This window comes from Nothoprocta perdicaria, unplaced genomic scaffold (genome assembly GCF_003342845.1).
Source record: "Nothoprocta perdicaria isolate Ctin4 unplaced genomic scaffold, notPer1 scaffold_358, whole genome shotgun sequence".
In the NCBI taxonomy this organism is placed as follows: domain Eukaryota; kingdom Metazoa; phylum Chordata; class Aves; order Tinamiformes; family Tinamidae; genus Nothoprocta; species Nothoprocta perdicaria.
In genome coordinates, this window is record NW_020455597.1 from 535,066 (window position 1) to 555,763 (window position 20,698).

At 46.1% G+C, this 20,698-nt stretch overlaps 1 protein-coding gene across 1 annotated transcript in view; it reads right to left on the reverse strand.

The window, feature by feature from the left end:
- Positions 1 to 13,526, reverse strand: part of GRTP1 (growth hormone regulated TBC protein 1) — a 22,078-nt gene extending 8,552 nt beyond the window's left edge. The window contains exons 1-3 of the mRNA XM_026044297.1: positions 13,372 to 13,526; positions 6,916 to 7,040; positions 4,087 to 4,183 (exon numbers count right to left, since the gene is read on the reverse strand). Of these exons, the coding sequence (XP_025900082.1) occupies positions 4,087 to 4,183; positions 6,916 to 7,040; positions 13,372 to 13,477 (328 nt within the window). The 5' untranslated portion in view covers positions 13,478 to 13,526. The remainder of the gene's footprint in view (positions 1 to 4,086; positions 4,184 to 6,915; positions 7,041 to 13,371) is intronic.
- Between the last annotated feature and the right edge of the window lie 7,172 nt (positions 13,527 to 20,698).

Genomic DNA, 20,698 nt, shown 5'->3' on the forward strand with positions numbered 1-20,698 from the left:
AGTAAAAGAGTAAAAGAGTAAAAGAGTAAAAGAGTAAAAGAGTAAAAGAGTAAAAGAGTAAAAGAGTAAAAGAGTAAAAGAGTAAAAGAGTAAAAAAGTAAAAAAGTAAAAAAGTAAAAAAGTAAAAAAGTAAAAAAGTAAAAAAGTAAAAAAAATAGCAGGCTGAAGGAAGATTGGTAGACTGACCCTAGAGGAACACTCGTAGGCTCAACTTTATATATAATTTTTATTAACAACCTTGGAGACAAAAAGGAAGAGCTGATTTTGTTAATGCGGAAGGGCCCTGCCGCAGATGACAAGGATGTAACACAGCCAAAGGGCTGGATTACCTGGAGGGCTGCAGTACGAGAGATACTGAAAAAGAGGAGGGCAAGAACGTGCAAATAGAGTTCAGCCAAAAGGTGCTACGAGTTGCTGCAAATGGTGGGGAAAAAAACAATTTGTGAGCAATGCCAGGGAACCAAGGTATTGCATGCAGAGGAGCAATGCATGTCCTGAGGTCACAGAGCCAAAGCACAGAGTCACCAGCAATAAAACATTTTGGCCTCAAATAAAACACTGTGGCCTGAGAGAAATAATGACACTGTGCAATGCACAGCAGAAAGGGGGGAAAAAAGGATATTTTGATCACATGGCCAAAAAAACATCAATTCAAATGGGAACAAGCACACAAGATAATTACTGGGCTAAAAAAAGGAACACAGACCTAAATACAAGAAAACAGTTTGACTGAAGCGGCCTAGGAGTATAAAAAGACTGAGAAATCATGTGTCCGGACCCTGCAAATACGTGACGGGCAAATAAAAGGGAGACGTTTTGCAGAAGGGCAGTGGTGGCTCCAGAATAAAGGCATGTAAAACTGGCCAAGAACAGGCTAGTTCAGGAACTGGACGGTCACTGTTAACCACTGCACAAGCCAGCCTCTACGCAGGGCTTTCAGTGAGAGCAATCCCAGTAACTGATCCGACTGCAGCTCCACAAACCCCGCTGCTCTCACCCCGAGAGCTCCTGCCGGGAGGAGATGGGATTTATCCTGTTGCATTCAGGCATCCCTGCAATGCTAATGTGAATTCACATTGGCCCTCAAGCCTCTCTTCTCTTGAACTCTGCACTTAATCACAAATATGCAAACCTTCCATACACCAACATCCCCTTCCATACACCAACATCCCCCCCCACACACCAACACCCACCTGCACCCCCTTCCATACACCAACATCCCCCCCCACACACCAACACCCACCTGCACCCCCTTCCATATACCAACACCCACCTGCACCCCCCTCCATACACCAACACCCCCCTCCATACACCAACACCCCCCTCCATACACACCAACACCCCCCTCCATACACACCAACACCCCCCTCCATACACACACCACCACCCACCTCCAACCCCTTCCACACACCAACACCACCCTCCACACACCACCACCCACCCCTCCATCCCCTTCCATACACCAACACCCACCTCTGCTCCCTCCATACACCAACACCCGGCTTGTAGCAACACCTGCACTAACCCCCTTTGGGTGCAACAACTATTTAGTGGGTGGGCTGAGGAAGAAAGTGTTCCTAGGGATGCCATGGAACCGTTCTCTACTCCTCTCTACTACATTATCCTAATTTACAATGGATTTAAGTGTCAGCGACGGGACACGCTCCAAAAAGCGGGCACGTCCTGGAGGCACATCCATTGGGATGAAAGGAGAAAACACACAGATCGAAATGCAAACGCATCAAGGGCAGAATATCAGGAATGAAATTGAAGAAAAACCTCAAAAAACTGCAGGCTAAACAAACTGTTAGCAACAACGTGAAGTGTGACTGCTACCCATGCCTCTGCAGAGCACCCCGTGCACTTTACTTGGCTGAAATTATGCCARTTATTTTATCCATCATGCTGGGTGTTTTATAAGTGAGCTATTAAAGCATCATCTAGAGGTAAGAATTACAAGAAAGAAAGAATCACCACCATAATGATMAAGAATTATCAAAAAAATTGAGGAAAACAACAGCAGCAACAAGTTTTCTGATAATGAAAACTTAGGCATCCAGGCTTCTAACTGCAGCACTTCAGCTCAGWGCCCTTCTTGGATGTGCTGAATCCAGAGTAAAATCTGTAACGAGATCCTTGCTGCCGGGTAGTAAAAATACAACTATAAAGAAGCTGTAAATATATTTATATAACATATATAGAAGTAAAATTGAAACAGATGCACATCATCCACAGCAATTACTTTTTGTAATATGAGTTTCTTCTCATCATCAATGTGTAAGAGAGAGGCAACAAATAAGAATGGAAAAATCAGAGCAATTTCTGTCATTTAGACATCAGCAACGGGTACRAGCAGGATAGGAAATCATGACAACCTAATTAAAGTAAGCCCTTGCCAAAAATAGCAAATAAGCATTTCTGAAACTACTGCCTTGCCCCAGATAAAATATAAGATTATCAAGATGAACAGCAAAAGTTGCCACGCATCATTTTGCRATCAAACTTGCCTTTCACTCTTATCCCCCACACAGTGATGTCAACGCAAAGACATCCACTGATTTCAGCCTGTGACAGGCCACACAGCAGCCTTCACTCTCCTTCCTACCTGTTTGCACAGCTTGGGGCTCTCAAGGCYGAATAAAAGCAACAGACAAAGTTCAATTCTTCAAGCTATTTTTTTTTGTAGTTCAAAAGTAAACTTCAGAGCCATAAAACCTGAAACGTTTGCAGATMAACGTGTTACATTGTTCCCCGCCTGCCTCTACTTTTGCAATTTGTGATCTACGTGGAACCATTCTGTTCATGCAGAAGGCAGAAATGAGTTCTTGCATGATGTATTCAGTGCAAACACAAATTTCTCAGTCCTTCAAAAGCATTAGAAAATTCCTTCAGTGATTTTTCTCTTCTTTCTCAAAGTCTCTCTCTTGTTCTCAAGCAAGAAGAGAAAGAAAGGCAAGTATCAAGCATCAGKGTGGAGGCTTTTGACAAGCCTCTTTGTTGAGGCTGTAATACTGTGTTCAGACTCCAACTGCTTGCCAAAACAAAAACAACCAAACAAAACAAAACCCCAAACAAACATAAAAACTGTTCAAAAAGCAAAACTAGGCCAAACAGGATTTTCAAAGGTTCTTCATACAAAAATTAGTCTTCCATTTTGAGTATGGTTCTACCTTGAGTTTGTAAGCACAGTCAGTCCTTTACAGTACTCAGAGGAAGTCACAACAACCCATTCTTCCTCTGTAAATCCTAAGGCAGGACATCTCCACGGATGTTTAGAGGTGTGTAGAGCAGCTGTGCCTAAGGTCTGCTTCTCATTTTGAATTATCTCACACAGGTGGCCAGAATCAGCTTGCACACAGGACAGAGTTCAGTCTATGAGCTCCCCTTGTGTACCCAGAGATCCAGGCACGGGAGCCTGGAGTGCTACTGAATGAAGCAGATGTAGATGCTGTCTACCTTGGTGGGGGCAGAATTGCCCTCTAAACTATATTTACCAGTCTGTCTAGGCCACCACGAATAACAACAGAGCTTTGACAAAACCTTCACACGTGGACACAGACAGGGATTCTGAGGTTTGTTTGCCGTGCTGCACAATCACGCTGGGTTCAGTGTGCAAGGTCCCCACGCAGAGCTGGAGCTGCTAGCACTGCCTTGCCCTTTGCCTCCAAGGAAAGGCCACTCATCCGGGTCGCTGCTTGAGCTGTGGCACGTCTCCCACCTTYGTCCTGCTCTGGGATCCCTGCTTCACTGGCCTCTCACACTCCTGGAGCAGAAGTGCCAGATCTGTGACTGCTTCCCYAGGCCGGTTCCCCAGCAAGATACCGGCACAGGAAGAAACTTACCCAGCAGCTGCAGCTAGGGAGGGAGGGAGAAACGAGCCACCGACCAACATCTTTACAAACCACTGAATCAAGGCTAAAATCTGATTATAAAGCAGGCCGCCTTAAATACAGATCCACAGAAAATATTCATCCCATGAAAGTCCATTTTATCTCCTAAAACTAAAAACTAATAAAGGGATGAATGTAAAGAAAAAATCAAAGCCAAGCTCCTATGTGCAAACATAACTATAAATTTTTAGCATACCAGGCAATATTCTTCCAAGAAGAGCATCCAACAACCAAAAGGATTCCTCTTCGTTCTTTGTAATAAGAATCAAGTATCCAGCTATGAAATTCATGCCCTGAAACAGAAAAAGTTTTAAGATGCAAACAGTTAAAGAGTTATAAGCTGAGTGTTTCTGTTCCTTTGGGTTAGCGCTCTGAAGTATTGCGTGTCCCCAAAGTTTGTAATACCAAAAGGAACTGCTACCTACAAGAGGGTATTTTAAGTGAAAACTAGTCATTAAGAGCCACTGATTGAGTAAGCTGTAAAACCTGCAGGATGACAGCTAGCAGAAACTATTAAGAAAGCTCACAGAGATAAAATAAAATTCAGGACAGTGGTAATTTTATTTTTTAAATTCCAACTCTCCTGATACAACAGGTGACCCGTTTGCCTAGCACCACAGCACAGATATCTCCCGTGTGCATGACAAACACTGCACACTTGCTGGTGGTGGGTGCAGCTGCAGCAGCACAAGGCCCCTCCAAAGGCCCCTCAGCAAACGGTTACAGGTTTTATGAGCWGCTGCTGCTCAGCTCATCACAGGGCTGCACACACAGCACTGTTTTCCCTTAGCATCTGCAGCACTCCACTTGCAAATCACTCTGGCCACTGGAGCCCCTTCCTTTCAGTGTAAAGATGACAGGGAAACAGCCAGGGAAAGTAATTTTTAAAAGATACAAGAAGTGTGAAAAGTGCCCAATTCCTACCCAGTCAAATCCCAGTGGCACAACTTGCTTAACCTGTATGGAGGCCCCGGACCAGAGCGGCCCCACACAGAGCTGCCCGTGGCTATTCCCTGTAACACGCTGCCCCGGAGAGCTCCYGGGAAGCGCTCTCGTTTCTCATGGCCCTGCAGAGGGAGGGCAGGGCTGCTGATTTACCCRCTTTGCTCTCCTCGGCTTCCTCAGGGAGTTCCTGAAGATTATTTTGCCCCATCGTGAACAAGCTGACATGTGAACAAGCATCAGCCGCAGCACGATGCAGAACATGCAAGCTGCCCTCCCCGCTAGGAGAGTTACCTGTACATGTATACAGGCTATCGCACAGACAGCATCGGTCACAGCACCTCCTTTGGTTTCACGCCTTTCTCTGGTCTCCTCCCTGCCCTCTCCCGAGCTCTGCCTCCCTGGCACTGCCTAAGGTGCCGGCTCCGCAGCGTCCCCACGGGCTGGGCCGCCAGCGAGCGCCGGCGCAAGACAGACGCTGCCACAAGCCCCTGCCCTGGGGAGACAGGGGAAGCTGCACGCCCCTCTCTAACCCAGAGCCTCATGTCCTGCCTTCAGCACCTTCTACCCGMCCGCCCGCCGCAGCAGGACCCACCACACTGTGGGGACACGGCCTCTTCCCCAACATCTCGTCCCTGCCRGTGGCTGCGGCGGAGGCTGCCAGGCTGCCTTTCCACCCGTCGCCTCCACCGTGACCGGGGCTATCAGGCTCTGGGCACGGCAAGCACAACGGGCTGCTTCCCTGGCAAACACCCACGGCGCTCCACGTCCGCTGCTCACGCTGGGGCAGGCAGCTGCGGCCCCACGGCAGCGCGACACGGCAGGGCCCGGCGCTCGCAGCCGGGGCCCGGCGCGCCGCGAGCCCCACGGGCGCTCAGGGGCCCTGCTCGCTAAAAACTCTGCAAAACGCTACAAAATGCCTCCACTTTGAATTTCCTAGTGCCCAGAGGAGCTCTCAGGCTATACAGCTATTTAGCCACAAAAGATAACGTGCAGCCCCCGAGGGGACCTGAGGTCAAAAGAACTGCACACAAGGCTCTCCTGGCCAACTTCTTGCATTCCCCCTTGGGGTCTGTTCATAAGCCCAGTGAGAAAACAAATAACACTTTTTAATAAAAATTGGACATGTATTTCAGGCAGAAGCTACCATGGTTTAGAAGCTGTGTATATGTTTGTGAGTCCAACTCCCTATATACAAAGGCCTCATAAAACAGGAAAAAAAAAAAAAGGCATATATTACTTTCGTATCTCAAAGAATCTTGGTGCTAAAATTGGTTAGCATGACCCCCAAAAATTTGCTTTATCAAGTTCAGTCAAGGTCTAAGTCCTTGCAAGTCACCTACTATCCAGCTTTCAATAAACGAATTCATTCTAACTCAGGGGYAGATGTATTTATTGGAGTAACTTCCTTAACTGGCCCCAGGTCCACRTAAGCACATGTGCCTTTGGTGAGAAAAGGGAGGAGAGAGGGGAGGGCTTTACAGGAACCGAGAACAGACTTTGCTCATAGCAGTTCCTGCTTCTGCTTGATCCATAAAACGGCCTTTTTCTTTCCCGACTGATTGCCATGAGTCCACTAGTATCTTCTTTGTGTCCCCAAAAGAAATTTCACAGTTTGGAAATGCCRACAGCACCTTTTTTTAGCTGCCATCTAAGCTGCATCAGGTGGAATTTCAAGTAATTTTTCTTCTTACTTCACTGTCAAGACGTCGAGATGCCACCAAACAAAGGCTCCCAACACGCCCCCCTCCACAAACATCCCCCCCCAAACTAGCTAAGATCCTAGGAGGGGTCACAGGAGCTCTGGTTTCCCTGTTCTTCCAAAAATGTTCAGTGAAAACAAAGGAAGCAGAGATATGATAATCCCTTGTACACAGCAAGGGCAACCTGCAGATAGTGATTATTTCTGTTTTTAAAATGTCACTGGGGCAAAAAAAAAAAAAAAACCCAAAAAAAGTTTATGAATCCAATTTTGTTCTCTTTCATCAGCTTTACCATCTAAAACTGTAAACTCAAATGGAGGAAAAGCAAGCAATTACCATTGATGAAAGGCAGCACTGATCAGGAAACACTGACTACATACCTGGCAGTATCCCACTGCTTTATTATGATGCCCATACGCTACCAGCACGTTGTAGAGCGTATGCTGCAAACAGGGATCTGCAGTTTTGCGGAATTTGACATTATCTGGAAATGTTCTGTTCATGTCTGGAGAAAAGGAAAAAGAGAAGACCAAAATTAACCGCCAATGCCTCCTTCACCTTCCCAACCAATCTTGGCAACTTTCCTGAAGTGCTGCTGAAGCTCCACCGGAGTTCATGACACCGTGGTGTTGATGGATGAATTTTAAGAAAGAGCTTGACCTCCTTTATTGGCTAAAAGGCCATCTTACATTSCGGGATAATCTACTTCTAGAAAGACTAATCCTAATAGGATACAGAAATCCTAATAGGGTACAGAAATCAATTTTAAGCAGGCCTAAGGAGATGCTCCTACAGACTGGACTTTCTCTAAGGTCCATTTGTGAAGGCTTAAATGACAGCAAACCAGCCCGTTGTACTGATGGAAACACCACCAACCAAATTTACCTAGCCAAGTGCTGATACATGAGCTGCAGCTCTGGGAAAGCACAGATTTTCCTAACAAAGCAAGTGAGCTTTCAACTGCCCTATCCTTTGGTGAACTCCTACRGAACAGTCCCGAGAAATTTAAAATAAGTCCTGTTCCTGCAACTAATCCTAGCTCCTTGAAACTACTTTATTTTTTTGAAGATTTCTTCCCCTGGATGCGACTGAGACACAACCCGTTTCTTCATTTATATAAGATCACACAGAAGCAGACTTATTTTTGAAGTTCACATAGCAATACACATCCCACATGCTTCATGTGCAATCCTAAACAAGCAAGACATCTGCTGATGTCCCAAAGCAGTCACTGCTCCCAGACCCAAACTTCTCCTGACTGAAACATCTAGAAGGTGGGCACACAGGTTTGGGCCAGACACCCAAAATGTCCTTTGGTTGTTAGATAAAAAGGAGGCAGAATTAAATTGGTCTGTTTCACTCCATAAAGAGGAAACCCAGGGTGACTAGACCTGACTTGCATATGTGATTTTTACACATCTAGGGCAGGGGAGAAAAATCCCATTAAAAAACCCATTGCACTGCCATCATCTCCAAAACTCAAGACCTATTCATGAAACACGAACAGTTATTTTGGTTCTATTTAACAATATAAGAACTTTTTGGTTTGTTTTTAAACTTTAACACAGTCAGCTTTGTTACACAGTTGTTTGTGTCCTGAGAGATATCGGGTCTTATCTGCTCTTCCTGTGTAAAGGAAGAAGTCTGTTGTATCTTTGACACGAAGCTGAGCTGTAAGCAACTAAGCAAGCCCCTCAAAGCCACGAGAAAGTCCAGCCACCATACTAATCACCATCTCTTCCCTCTTAAGTCAATAAATCATTTACAGAAACRGGAGGGCAGAAGGCGGTTTCAATTCACCTCTCGTGACTTTTGAGAACAACACAGGGAAAAACACAGTTTTTAAAAGCACTTGAGCGCCCGCCAGAGAGTTAGAGGCTGAAGAAATCTGCTTGTCTTCCTCTTGACAGGAAGAGCAGCACAGTATCTGCATACCGAGGACAAGCTGTTGCTCAGTAAGGTATATGCTGGATGTTACAGGAAAGATTAACGCTGACATTTCACTCCTGGCTCTTCCCTTCAGCCGTGCAGAGCCCGTGGGGGGAGCAGGAAGAGATCATCACGTACAGAGCAAAGGCTAAAAAGGCTGATCACACTGGGCTCATCCTGACCCTGCAGCCCGGGGAAGGCCTGCTGTTAACAGCAGCAGCTTCAGGCTGCTCTCCGATTACCCTGCGCCTTTTTCTGAGAAGGCAGGGGAAGTCGTTGCTAGCTTCAYGAAGGATTTTGTACTTCACGTTTAGTGCAGGCATTTGAGCCTGAGGAAAGGGGCTTTAACAAAGATCAGCATCTTGAGAGCACCAAGGCCAGGGGGTCTCCCTTCCTCTCCGTCCCCCCACTTGCACGTCCCTCCTCGCCCGCCAGGTCTGCTGCCCCTCTGCTCACAAGACAAGCAAAGTTATCATATTAAGCCAGCACTCACAGAATGATACGTTTTCCCACTGCTACTAGAAAGCTGCCAGAAAGGATCTGAGGCAAATGGTAGGAGCAGGCAAGAGGAGCTGCTCATCCTGCTCCCCTCTGCAATATTCCAGCAGAGACATCTCCACACCTCCTCCTCCTGCTCCGTGCAGCCCACTCGCTGACCTGCTGCCCATCAGCCTCCCTCAGTTCCAACACAGGTCCCTGTTCCACAGGAATGCAAGTTGCAGAGGTTGAAAGTTTTTAAAAACAAGTTGTYCAGTTAAAGAGCACGGCACTTTGTGCCACTGGATAAACCCCCAAACCCTCCATCTTGTGGTTGTGTGCAGATCCGTGCACTATAACCAAATAACGTACAGGAGTATGGGATCAGGAAGGAGGAAGGCCACAGAAGGAAGAGCCCAGCTACTCCTTTGCTATAAAACATGAATCCCAGCAGTGTTTGTTTTTCTGCCTGACCTTCAGTGCTGTGAGAGGGCAGGGCAACGTGACTGTGAAACAGAAACCCACGCTGGCCCTGCAGCCCCTTTCCTCTCCATTTCTCTGCACAGCGTCCTAGAGGAGACGGCTTCTTTCTCTTCACATGGCTGCAACATTTCTACCTCTTAAGCAGTCATAAAAATGTGGGCAGAAAACCACATTATTCTCAGTTCAAGATACAGACATCTCTTTTGCTACCTGGAATTGCAGATGTTATTTCTGGAGCAATGCAATTTAAATATGCAGTAGATGTTTTTGTACCATGTACTTGTGCTTTCCAAACCCAGGGTACTTCAGCAGCCAGGTGTACCCCTAACTCAGGGGTTCTTTATCTTGCTCTTCTACCCTCTCTGTACTTGTCTTCATACCCAGGAGCCTCCCTACTCCCAGATATAATGCTCAGTAAATTACACAAGTAGTTTAACAACGTGCATGTAGCACTGTGCTTTTGGTATTTATCTAGCTGCTGCTACATCTGTAACTTGCTTCTGCTCCTCTAAGCATGCAAAATGSTTTTTTTTTTTTTTTTTTGGTATCCAGCAAAGAGCAGAATCCGCTTTAAAACAAGCAAACCAACTGACACTATAAATTTGAGAGGCACCCTACCTCTTAACTACTGCACAATCCTGGGCTTCTCATCACCCAAGGGCGGTATCAGAACTGGCCAAATGCAGCGACTGGCAGCGAGGAAGATCACAGGCATGAAATTGCTACCACCTGCCCAAGGACAAGGTCGGCTACAGCTCCTTGCCTGGGGAGGAGATGCTTCTGGGTGAGCTGGGAGCACAAAGGTCTGCAAAATCATAACCAGCAGGTGAGAAAGAAGCAATTTTTTTTTTTTGTGATCTTTTTCCCCCATCTGGGGCTATTAAATACAAACATGCTGCATTTTATGGAGGAATTCCCTAAGCCAGAGAGAACTGGAAACTGGGAAAATATTTGGAGGGAGTATCACTGTACACTTTCCTCCTTCAGTTCTTCCTTTGGCTCATGTGGCAGGGAGAAGACTAAGCAAGGTCTAGCTTAACTACTTCAGAGAAAACTTGCAAGGCTTTGATCATGACATTCTCACTGTCTCCAACGAGAGTGTCAACAGCTACYGTTTGAATTACTTTTCTCAGTTTATTAGAAACTAAACTAAGACTCTGCTATTGCTGTCCAGTCTGCATAGCTTAGGCCCAAGGATCTGGGAGGTACTGGGGACCAGCCCAAATCTCCTTGTATGAACAAATCATCCACATTTTGGCTTTTGCACTGCACGAAGAGATTAGGGGTGTGTGTGTGTGTAAATAATCTGTCTGCACACATATGTGCACATTTATTATTAAAAAAAAAAAGCTTTGCTAAGAAAATTTCCACTAAATTTTATGCACCTGCCTTCTGTAAGCATTTTGTCCCATCTCCTTTCATTTATCTTTTAAAAGAAAAGGGGGAAAAAAAGTAATACATTGAAACACTGAGTGCTATATAAAACACAAGGACAGCAATAAAGTCCACCAGTTAAACATCAGCAAGTTAAAGAGCAAAAAAGGTCAAAGGCCAGTTTAGATTTAACTGAAGCTTTTGTTGCTACTACTAACTGGATTTTTAAAAGAAGATAACAACATTTCTCTGCAGTTTACCTGYCCTATTTAACTGCTGCCCCATTGAAAACATTCCCATATTGAAAAAAAGTTTAAAATGTACATAAAAATTGTTTAAAGCTTCTGAGCATGCGAAAACAAAACAAAACAAGACACCACGGGCTCTTATGCAGGCTTTAAATTGCATTTGAAAGAATGCCTTTAATTAACCCCATAAAAACGAAGCTTGGCTGATGTTTTCTTGTTGCACCACAGCATTACTTTACAGCTAGACTATAGGACTAAATAAGACACAGTTGCCTGACATTTTTGAAAGCTGCACATACAAAGTGAATGGTAGCCAGGTTCCACATCTTGATTTATTCCCTGTGATTACCAACCAAAGCGATGGGAAAACAACATGAGCAGAAATGCCCCCAATGTTAAACCAAAATCTACACTGAAATGACACTCAGCTAAAGCCCAGTATAAATCTGCACGGTTAAGAGAAGCACTACGTTAACTATACACAAAATCTGCGCTACCCTTAAGCATTTATTCTCTCATTCCATCCTTCTTTAGCTCTTCTAAAACATCATTCCCTCCATAATTCACATCATCTTCCATTATTTTTCCTTCCTCCCAATAATTATTTTCTTAGTATCACCTGTGTGAAAATCCCCCTGCTGTCCTGATATGATCCTTGATGTTTCTGTCTAGAAGTGGAGTGGAAATTGTTTGCAAGCCCTCTTGCAGTAACTGCCCTCTTGTCAAGAGTGCAGAGCCTTCTCCTTCCCTGAGTCACTGCCAGGGAAACTCATCTTAGTAGTTCCCTCTGCTGCTCATCAAATCAGAGCTCGGCTCTTCCTATCTCGGAGCAGGGCAGGAGTCTGGAAATCTCTGCCTAGCCTTCCCATTTGCAGGAACATGGGAATTTGTGTTCCAAAAAACCTTACTAAGGCGTGCAATCCCCAAAGCCCACGTTGCTGCTGCTGTTTGGTTTGAGAAGAAAGAAATAAATTTGACCTAAACCAAAAAATATTCAGAGTTCAGATGATTACACAACTACAACTAACATGAGCCAAGCCCTCACTTCAAGCACCCAGCTTTTTCAAGGGGGGAAAGGTGGCAACAACTGCACTTGCCTTCTTAGTGAAGCCCCACAGCGTTGTGCTGGCCCCAAGCACAGCCACCTCCAACTCCCAAGTTGGGCCATCGCACCAAGATTAACTTCTTCACAAAAATTCTGCTACAGTAAGTTGAAACGGTTCAGGACAAATACAGGTTACATCAAACTTCTTCCTTATTGCCCTCCCCTATTGCCTTCTTCTAAGAACACCCAGCAGGCCAAGTTTTGGTTGTCCCCAACACCCACCACCAACATTGGCCACTGGCCAACGCTCTCAGGTAGAGAGCAAGAAACTGGAGGAGGAGAGGAGAGCTGTTTCCTCTTCTCTGCTCCTCCTCTTTCAGGGATTTACATTCAGTGGTTAGGACTTCATGAGTCAGAGGTTACACCCATATCACTATGATCATCCTGTGTAATTTCCCCACCCTTCAATCTGTTAAATTCTTTCTGGCCAGGTTTATGCTATGGCCTCTGCAGCACCCTCCAGCAACAAGTGCCACACAGGTCAGCGACACTCTGCTCTAAACCTCCAGCGTGGTGAATCTCCTTCCRCGCCTTTGGTTCTTATGCAAGAAGAAAAACTAACATTTACTTCTCGTTCATAGAATCACACAATCCTTAAGGTTGGAAGGGACCTTTAGAGATCATCCAGTCCAACCCCCCTGCACACGCAGGGTCACCTGGAGTACACGGCACAGGGTTGTGTCCAAGGGGATTTTGAGGATCTCCAAAGAAGGAGACTCCACAACCTCTCTTGGCAGCCTGTTCCAGGGCTCTGTCACCCTCACTTGTCCACCCTGTTTACAGCACTTCTCATCCATGCATGTCTCTTAGGAGCTTCTCCTCAGCAGACTGCTTCCCACGCTGCAATCCCACTTTAACTCATCTGTCTTGTATGGGCACCATTCCACATCTTCAGCCGTCCCTGCTGCTCTAGGGAGAACCAGACCCAAAGGCACCTCTCATGGTATGGCGGTGATCACTCAGGAGGTGATATAAGAGCATGCTCTTTCTTTTTCCAATTGTTTTCCAAATCATTTCTAGCCTTCCTTAGTATTTTCTGACCACAAGATGAACCTGGAAAGAGCTGTACTGTTAAAGAGCTTATGGCTAATCTAATTTATACGTTAATTCTGCATTTAAATCACTACTACAACAGCCTCAGTTTTCCATGACATAACTTGATCTTTAACATTTAAGAGCACASGACAGTAAAACATGAATATCAATGTAAGGACAATAACCTGTTTTGATTGCTTCAACCAGCTTGTCATTTTTCTCTCCCTCAAGCAGTCTGTGGTAGTATCCAGGGTTTTGCTCCATGTTGGCTTGAGCCCCACTCACAATCATCCAGACCAATGCACGGTGTTCATTGGGGATGCCTTTCCTGATATATCTCTTCACTGCAAAACAACAAGTTTTTCTTTTTAGAACACATTGCACGCTGAATTTTTTACTTTTGAAAGGGAATAAGACAAAGCTGAGAAGTCACAGAAAAACTACTGAATGGAGCTTACTGTGCTTTCCCTCCCCTATAATGAAGTTTAGGATGAGCATTTCTCCCTCAGCTATATGGTCCATTCTAGGCTCCTAAGCTCTTGCTACCCAGAACCTTCACACCACTTCCCAGGACCAGACTTTCCTCCCTCTTCTATTCCCATGWTAGGATTTTGATTCCCTCTTCCATCTTTCCAGTGTCTTTACGGATGGAGATAACMACCAAAGACTTCTCATTGGTCTTTGCCCTTTTTCATGCAGGAAGGATCTGGAGTTGYTTTTCTTCTTTCTTTACATTTCTAGTGGCTTCTAAAATGATACCACTTTCTGATTGCGAGGCTGTACACTAGCATAACTGGCTCTGTTGACATAACTCCAGGATTTCATCACTGAAATTACAGTAGGGTAGGAACAGAAGCACCTTTTTAGCTCTTGAGCACTTGTGGCTACCATCCGCACGAGCTCCCTGAAGAACCAAAGATCTGGCAGAGCAGCAGATGATTTTTCCCCTACAACAACTAGGGAAGTTCTTTCAAATCGTGAGCAATTTGCATCTCAGGTATCTTATTCATCAAAGTTATTTATTTATTATTGGTGCATACGTCAGTGTAAATTAGTTAGTAGGATGCATGACTGCAGGAAGAAGCCTCAGGCTAATGACAGCCAAAGCAACATCGTACTGGGAAAGGAATGAAAAATATACATGAGGACCCAATGCTGCTGCTGCTGCTGCTCATCGGGGTATCAGGGGTGTAAATCAGTGCTACTCGGTGCTAGAGAAATAAATGACAAAGGAATTGGGCATTTCTTACTAAATACATGAAACTGAATTCAGGGAAGAGACGTTGATAGCATTGATTAATACCACAGGATTCAAATGAGTGACCTTGTGCATACAAAATAAATCATCATCCAATCGAGTTTTATCCGGTCGCAAAGATCAGTAACTTAAGCTAAGTGATGCCTAAATCAAAGGKAGTTTGCCTGAAAATTGGCAGAGTGAAACCAGAGTTTACAACTCAACCAGTCATTTTCCTGATTTTCATCCCTATTTTACCTGCCTATACCTTAAGTATCAAAAACCACCTTCTCCAGTGAACAGGGAGATCCGTGYACCTCCAAAGTGCGTTTCATCCACCTCTTAACTCCCTCACTTGGTCTCTCAGACAAGGCAAACGCCCCTACCCTTCACTGCTGTGATAATCACCTGGCCTTCAGTGCAGTTCCTATTTAGTGTTCCCATCAGGAATAGTCTCTACCGTTCCAACAGGAAAGTAACCTTAGCTACACTCTTCTTTCAGATGGTCTGGAAGTAGTTTAGAAGTGTTCATGGGCTTCAACAGCCCTCAATTCATCTTTATAACCCATCTGGAATTCTAACACTCAAGAAATCCTATAGACAGGCCAAGCAAAWGCAGAAATACATCTGAGGAACCCTCTCCTGGGTACACCAAGGGGAAGAGCTGTTTGGATGAGCCTGGGAATGCCACTAAAAATATTCTTATTGGATGAATTATCACATTAGCACACTCAAACATATAATCCTGATGTTCTGCTTTTCTGGAACAAGTCTGAAAGCGTGACGAGCATCCTCAACACACACTAAATGCAAGAGAGCCTTGACACTGAGCCCGGGGGAGCAGAGGGCAGCAGAACTTGTCCTCACTGCTCTCCTGGAGCACTGTGTGTTCCTGTGACATGGACAGCCTGAGCCTGGCTGTGCCCTAAGTGACCATGCAGGCCCAGCTCCACAAGCTCGCCTCTGCCCTCAGCCATGCAAATCCACCCCGTGTTTGGACTAGACCTCAGTGTCTTCAGAGGGAGCTTCTCCTTGTGTCATTACCCTACCTGCCAAAATCTGCACACAAAACAGCAACATCATCTTAAAAAATCAGAAAACCTGCAATTAAAATATATGTTTTCCTACACCTCCAACACCATGTTACCCTCAAGAAAGAAAAATAATGTTAATATATTTTTCTTCCTTGTTATATGGTAAGTAGTCTTACCACATGCATACTAAATCATGTGGCAATTCCCCATTTAAAAACAAAAACTCTCTTAAACCCTAGGAAAAATAAATTCTACAGCAGAGCTGAAAACASCACATCTACCGGAAATTGCATGTTTTATTTTATGAATATACCACAGAAGAAAGAAAGCCAATTTTCTGTGCAGTATATGTTCACTTTAAACACAGAATTTCAACAGTGGRTGTGGACTTTCTAAGATGCTCCATTTTCCCCCCACACTGAAACAGGAATCTTCTAGCTAGGATCATTTTCCAGTACTTCTACTTTTTGCCTTTCGCTGTATTTTATCAGCCTCCAAGACAAGAAGACACTTTCAGTGACTTGTCAGTTCAGACTAGCTCACTTGCCAAGTCCCCTTTCGCAGCGCACTTTGGGTCAGAATTCAGCTCTTTTGGGTAACTCTGGCAGACAGCTTGCTGCCCACCTGCAAACCACCTGTCTCCTGGTCCCGCAAAGAAGGCAGCTCAAGGGGGAAAGCGAAAAACAGAGGCGCTCAGGAGAGGGGGAGAGRGCGCCAAGGCAAGCGACCAAACACTTCCCACGTGTGAGGGAGGTGCTGAAAGTAACAGGGGGAGAGGGAGCGGGGGGAAGTACCAAAAAAAGTCAAAAATAAGGAGTCTGGAAAGGAGAGAAAGGACCTGTCAACCAAAACTCCTGCCACCCACCCTTCCAGAAGGATCCGGAACAACAGGATATGCTGCTTAATTGCTGTTGCTCAGGAGTAGCCTCATTATTTTCCCTCGTAATAGAGGAGAATTATATATGTGTACACACACCACACTGGACTCAAGGCAAAACGCAGCAGCACGTGATTGAGCCACATYTCCAGCCCGGAAAATCAGTGTCTGGCCTCCCTGCTCCCTGTGACGAGCTCTGGCACGTGGCACATGCCAAGACGGGGCTGCCGGGATGCCATGCCCAAGCAGCCCCACTGGCACGGCAGCTCGCTCCCGGGAAGGGCCCCATGGCACCGGGAAAAGGGGCACAGGTTGCAGAAGTAGCTGGGGGACCCGCGGGAGAATTCCCAGTGGGAATTCAAATACACTTGTGAGTTGTAGCTTCTCGTCCACTCGCAACRGAGCGGATGTTATTGGGAAGAGCAGCGCGAGCTCTGAGCAAAGCTTYGGAGCAACAGCAACGCGTCCTGCGAGAGGGGCGCTCGGCGAGCAACCCTGAAGGCTCTCCATCCTCACGGATCCCTGAGGAAACCGCCACGGGATCACCTTTTACAGGAGACAACTTGCCCAAGCAACTGCTTAAGTAATTCCACGCGAGTGTGCCCCGGCTTCAACCTCCATACGGATACCACGGGGCAAGGGTCTGGATCAGGCTGCACTGGTGAAGCTGCTGCTCTCCTCCTCACAGGTCTCAGTCAACGCTATAGCAAGGAACAGACGCTCACTGTGGCCACCTTCGTTTTACATTTAGACTGTRGTTCCTCAACTCTACTGCATTCCAGTCATTCTCCTTCTAATTACACGTGACAGATCACACATACACATGAAAATGCATGGTGTATGAATCGGAGTAAAAGTTAAAAGCAGAAGTCAATAATCACAGAATTACAGAACGGTTGAGGTTGGAAGGGACTTCTGGAAATCATCYAGTCCAGCCTCCCTGCTCCAGCAGGGACACCTAAAGCACGGAACATGCTCTAAAATGGTGTTTAACTTGCTGAATGAGGCTTTACGCTGTTTATGGCAGGAGGCTGTTGGAGATCCTAGGGTCAAATGTGGAGGATGCTGCTGCTACAGACATGATTTGCGGCCTGTGTCCACCTATCTACTGCACCCTGCAATGCCCAAACAGCAGCAGACTTCTGCGAGGGGAGCTCGGGGGAAGATACCATAGCCTGTCACAGAGGATTAACACAGTGGTAATGGTGTTAATTGGCTCCTGGGCAGCAGGACCCTTCACTGACAGCRACGTTTGAGGGACAACTTGAGAGATTTAACTGAAGGTTTGGCTCTGAAATAAGCCCAGAGGCGTTTGCTCTGCTTGTATCTCTGCAGRGCTCTGTGTCTAATGCTGAAAGAGGCTACGCAAAACAGCTGTGGCCAAATCAGAATTGCTGCGGGTTGCAAGCGACACCCTTTGCTTTAACAAGGCAAGGAGACGAATCAAAACACAAGGGTTTTTTTTTGTTTGGGTTTTTTTTTTTGTTTTTTTTTTTTAACAACTAGAACATTAAATTCCACAGAATCTCAAAGCCCTCACTAACTTAAAAGAACTACRCAGTTAGCACTGCAACAAAGCTTAATGTCCAGAACAGAGACTTCTTTGCATTTGGAAGAAAAAGAAGGGAGTAAAAGTTGCTACTTTCCAATAGCAGTGTAGACCCAGCAGTTATAGTCCAAACCTGCATTTTATGGTGTTCTTCAAGCTCAAAATCAACCTCTTTCTACTAAATACACTGCTCCATTTAACGCTATTTATCATTTTTCTTACTGACAAGAAAACTAACTAGCAGAACTAGCACCCAAAGCCTATACCTGAAGCACAGTTCTGAATATTCATCTACACTATAGACAGTCTCATGAGCTGTTTCTTAGTTTTACTTGTTCTTTTCTTTAACAGCCTCACTGAGAACTCTGCCCAACTCAAAAAGGTTCCCAAGAAGAAGCAACAAGATACATCATCAAGAGCAAAGGGTAAAACTTAGATGCTTAAATAAGCAATCCAGAAAAGGTACAAAAACACCTTTCAGTCTCACAAGATTCCCTGCCACCTTCTAACTCTCTTTCTTCTTCTTTCCTGGCTCTTTTGCAAGCTAAAATATTACAAGTTCTCCTGCTCTTTGAACTGGGCATTAGCAGCTCCGTCAGCATTTCCTTCAACGTTGCACTAGCTCCTGAATTCATTTTACTTTCTTCCATTTGTGAGGCACGCCATGTTGCTAGTTCTTTGCACACATCCCCTTAGCTGCGAAATGAAAAGCAATTTTTWAAATCCTTTTTCAGAAGGAGTATGAGGAGTCAGATCTGTTAGTAGAGCCCTAAGGTCCTGACCTCTGTGGTCCCAGAGTTTTCTGCACCATCCCAGGCCTTCTAAAGCAAGCGGAGCGCAGAATAAAATGCGGCAAACTGCTACAGACTGACACTTTGAAAGTATAATCCATCTATTTTATGGATGTAATAAGATATTGCAAGGTATGCCAAACAGGATTACTTCTTTGTAAGCCGTAAATCAAATCAATGATTCCCAAAACAACTGCCTATTTGTTTACATGCTACTACTGTTTGCACTACTGTTTTTCATTTGAAGAAGAACGCACATATATTTAAATATGATTTGTTGTGGCTCCAATGTCACGTGTTATTAGCTATAAACAAACATATAGCTCACCTTTTAAACTCTTCTGTATTCCGTTATGCCCTTTTAAGAGCTTGGACCATTTTATTGCTCTTCTGGTGAGCACCACTAGGTACCTGGAAAAAAATGCTTCATAGGATGCATAATCAAAGTCTTCTGGCCTTTCAAACCCGTATGGATCAACCCTACAAAAAAAATATATATATATAGTTTCTACATACCCACAGTTAAAAAAAAAAAAAAAAAAAAAAAAAGCTTTAGAAATATCAACTGAAAGTTATTTAAAAAAAAAAAAAGCTTTAGAAATATCAACTGAAAGTTATTTAAAAGCAGTTCAAGACTCCCTCCTCCCAACAAAAGCTGTTGGCCTCCAAACAGGGTATCTGAATGGGTCAAGTAAATGAATGGCCCTGCACAGTGCTGGCAGCCTGGCTGATTTCACAGCTCTTAGACACTGCGAGTTTCTGGAGCCCAGATCTGTCSCACAGAAAACTGGCCTAAACGCTGATTCCAAAGGAGCTCGGGAGATGGGAGCTCACGTTGTAAAGGTTTAGCTCAAAAACCACWGCAAAGCAACAACTTCCATGGAGTTACATTACTTTTAAAAGCAGCTCTTTTCGAGATGAGCTTTTTGAAAGTATTCAGAGTTTGGGGGTGGAAAAAAAGACGAAACCCTTTGCATTCACCTACTTTCTGCACAGATTCTACTGAAAATTTTTATCAATTTGTATTTACRTGAACTTATTTTTTTCCTTCAGCGTTGCCCGAGACACCGAGGAACCGAACGCGAGTTTTGGGCGGGTTTAAGGGTTCGGGACAGCTCAAGCCGGGCRCGGCGCCTGGCAAGGCGGGTTTGGGGCAACGTCCCGGGGCAGTTTCCACGAGCTGGAGCCCGTGGGGGGGGCAAGGGGGTCTGCGTGGGCAGGAGGGCTCGTGGGGCACCCCGTTTCGRCCCGGGGGCGGCCTGGGCGCAGCCCGGGCCAACGGCAGCGGCGCCCGGGAGCACCGGGATCACGGCGGCTGGCAGGGAAAGCGGGAATTGGGCGCGGAAGGCTGCAAAATCCAGCCCGTAAAGTGACACCACGGGAGCAAGAAGAGCCCCCCGGTGTCCGTGGCCGCCCGGCGCGAGCCCCGGAGCCGTTCGCAGGGACGGGGAGGCACGGGAGGCGCGCGGGGAATCGGCCGCTCCCGTTCCCCGCGCGCGTCTGCGCCCAAGCGCCGCCGCTGCGGCCGTTCGGGCAGTAAACACGGATTAACAGCACGCTCAGCTCCGCTTTTGAGGAAAAATGAGGGGAAAAAAAACCCCAAGGAGCCGGTAAGCGCGGCTCTGAGGCGGCCGGGCGCCCTGGGCAGCGGCTCCCCAGCCAAGGCAGGGGGGGCCGCTCTGCCCCGGGTCCCCCCTGCTTTAGAAGCTGCTTCCTCCACCGAGGCTTCTCCTCGACCCTCGATCTTCACGGTTCCCGGGGAAAAAAAAAAAAAAAAAAAAAAAAAAAAAAAGGAGGCGGGGAGTGGAAGAGCAAAGAAGGTGCCCGCCAGAAGCGGAGTTTTCCCGCGGCGGCTCCCTCGTTCACGGCGGCACTTTCCGAGCGCCCCGGAAAGTTACGAAACGCGCGTTTCGGGCTCCGCCGGCGCGGGCAGGTGGCGGCAGCCGGGGCCGCGCTCAGCCCTGCCCGCGCGCCCAGCCCAGCCCAGCCCAGCCCTACCTGTAGGGCCAGTCCCGCCCGTCCTC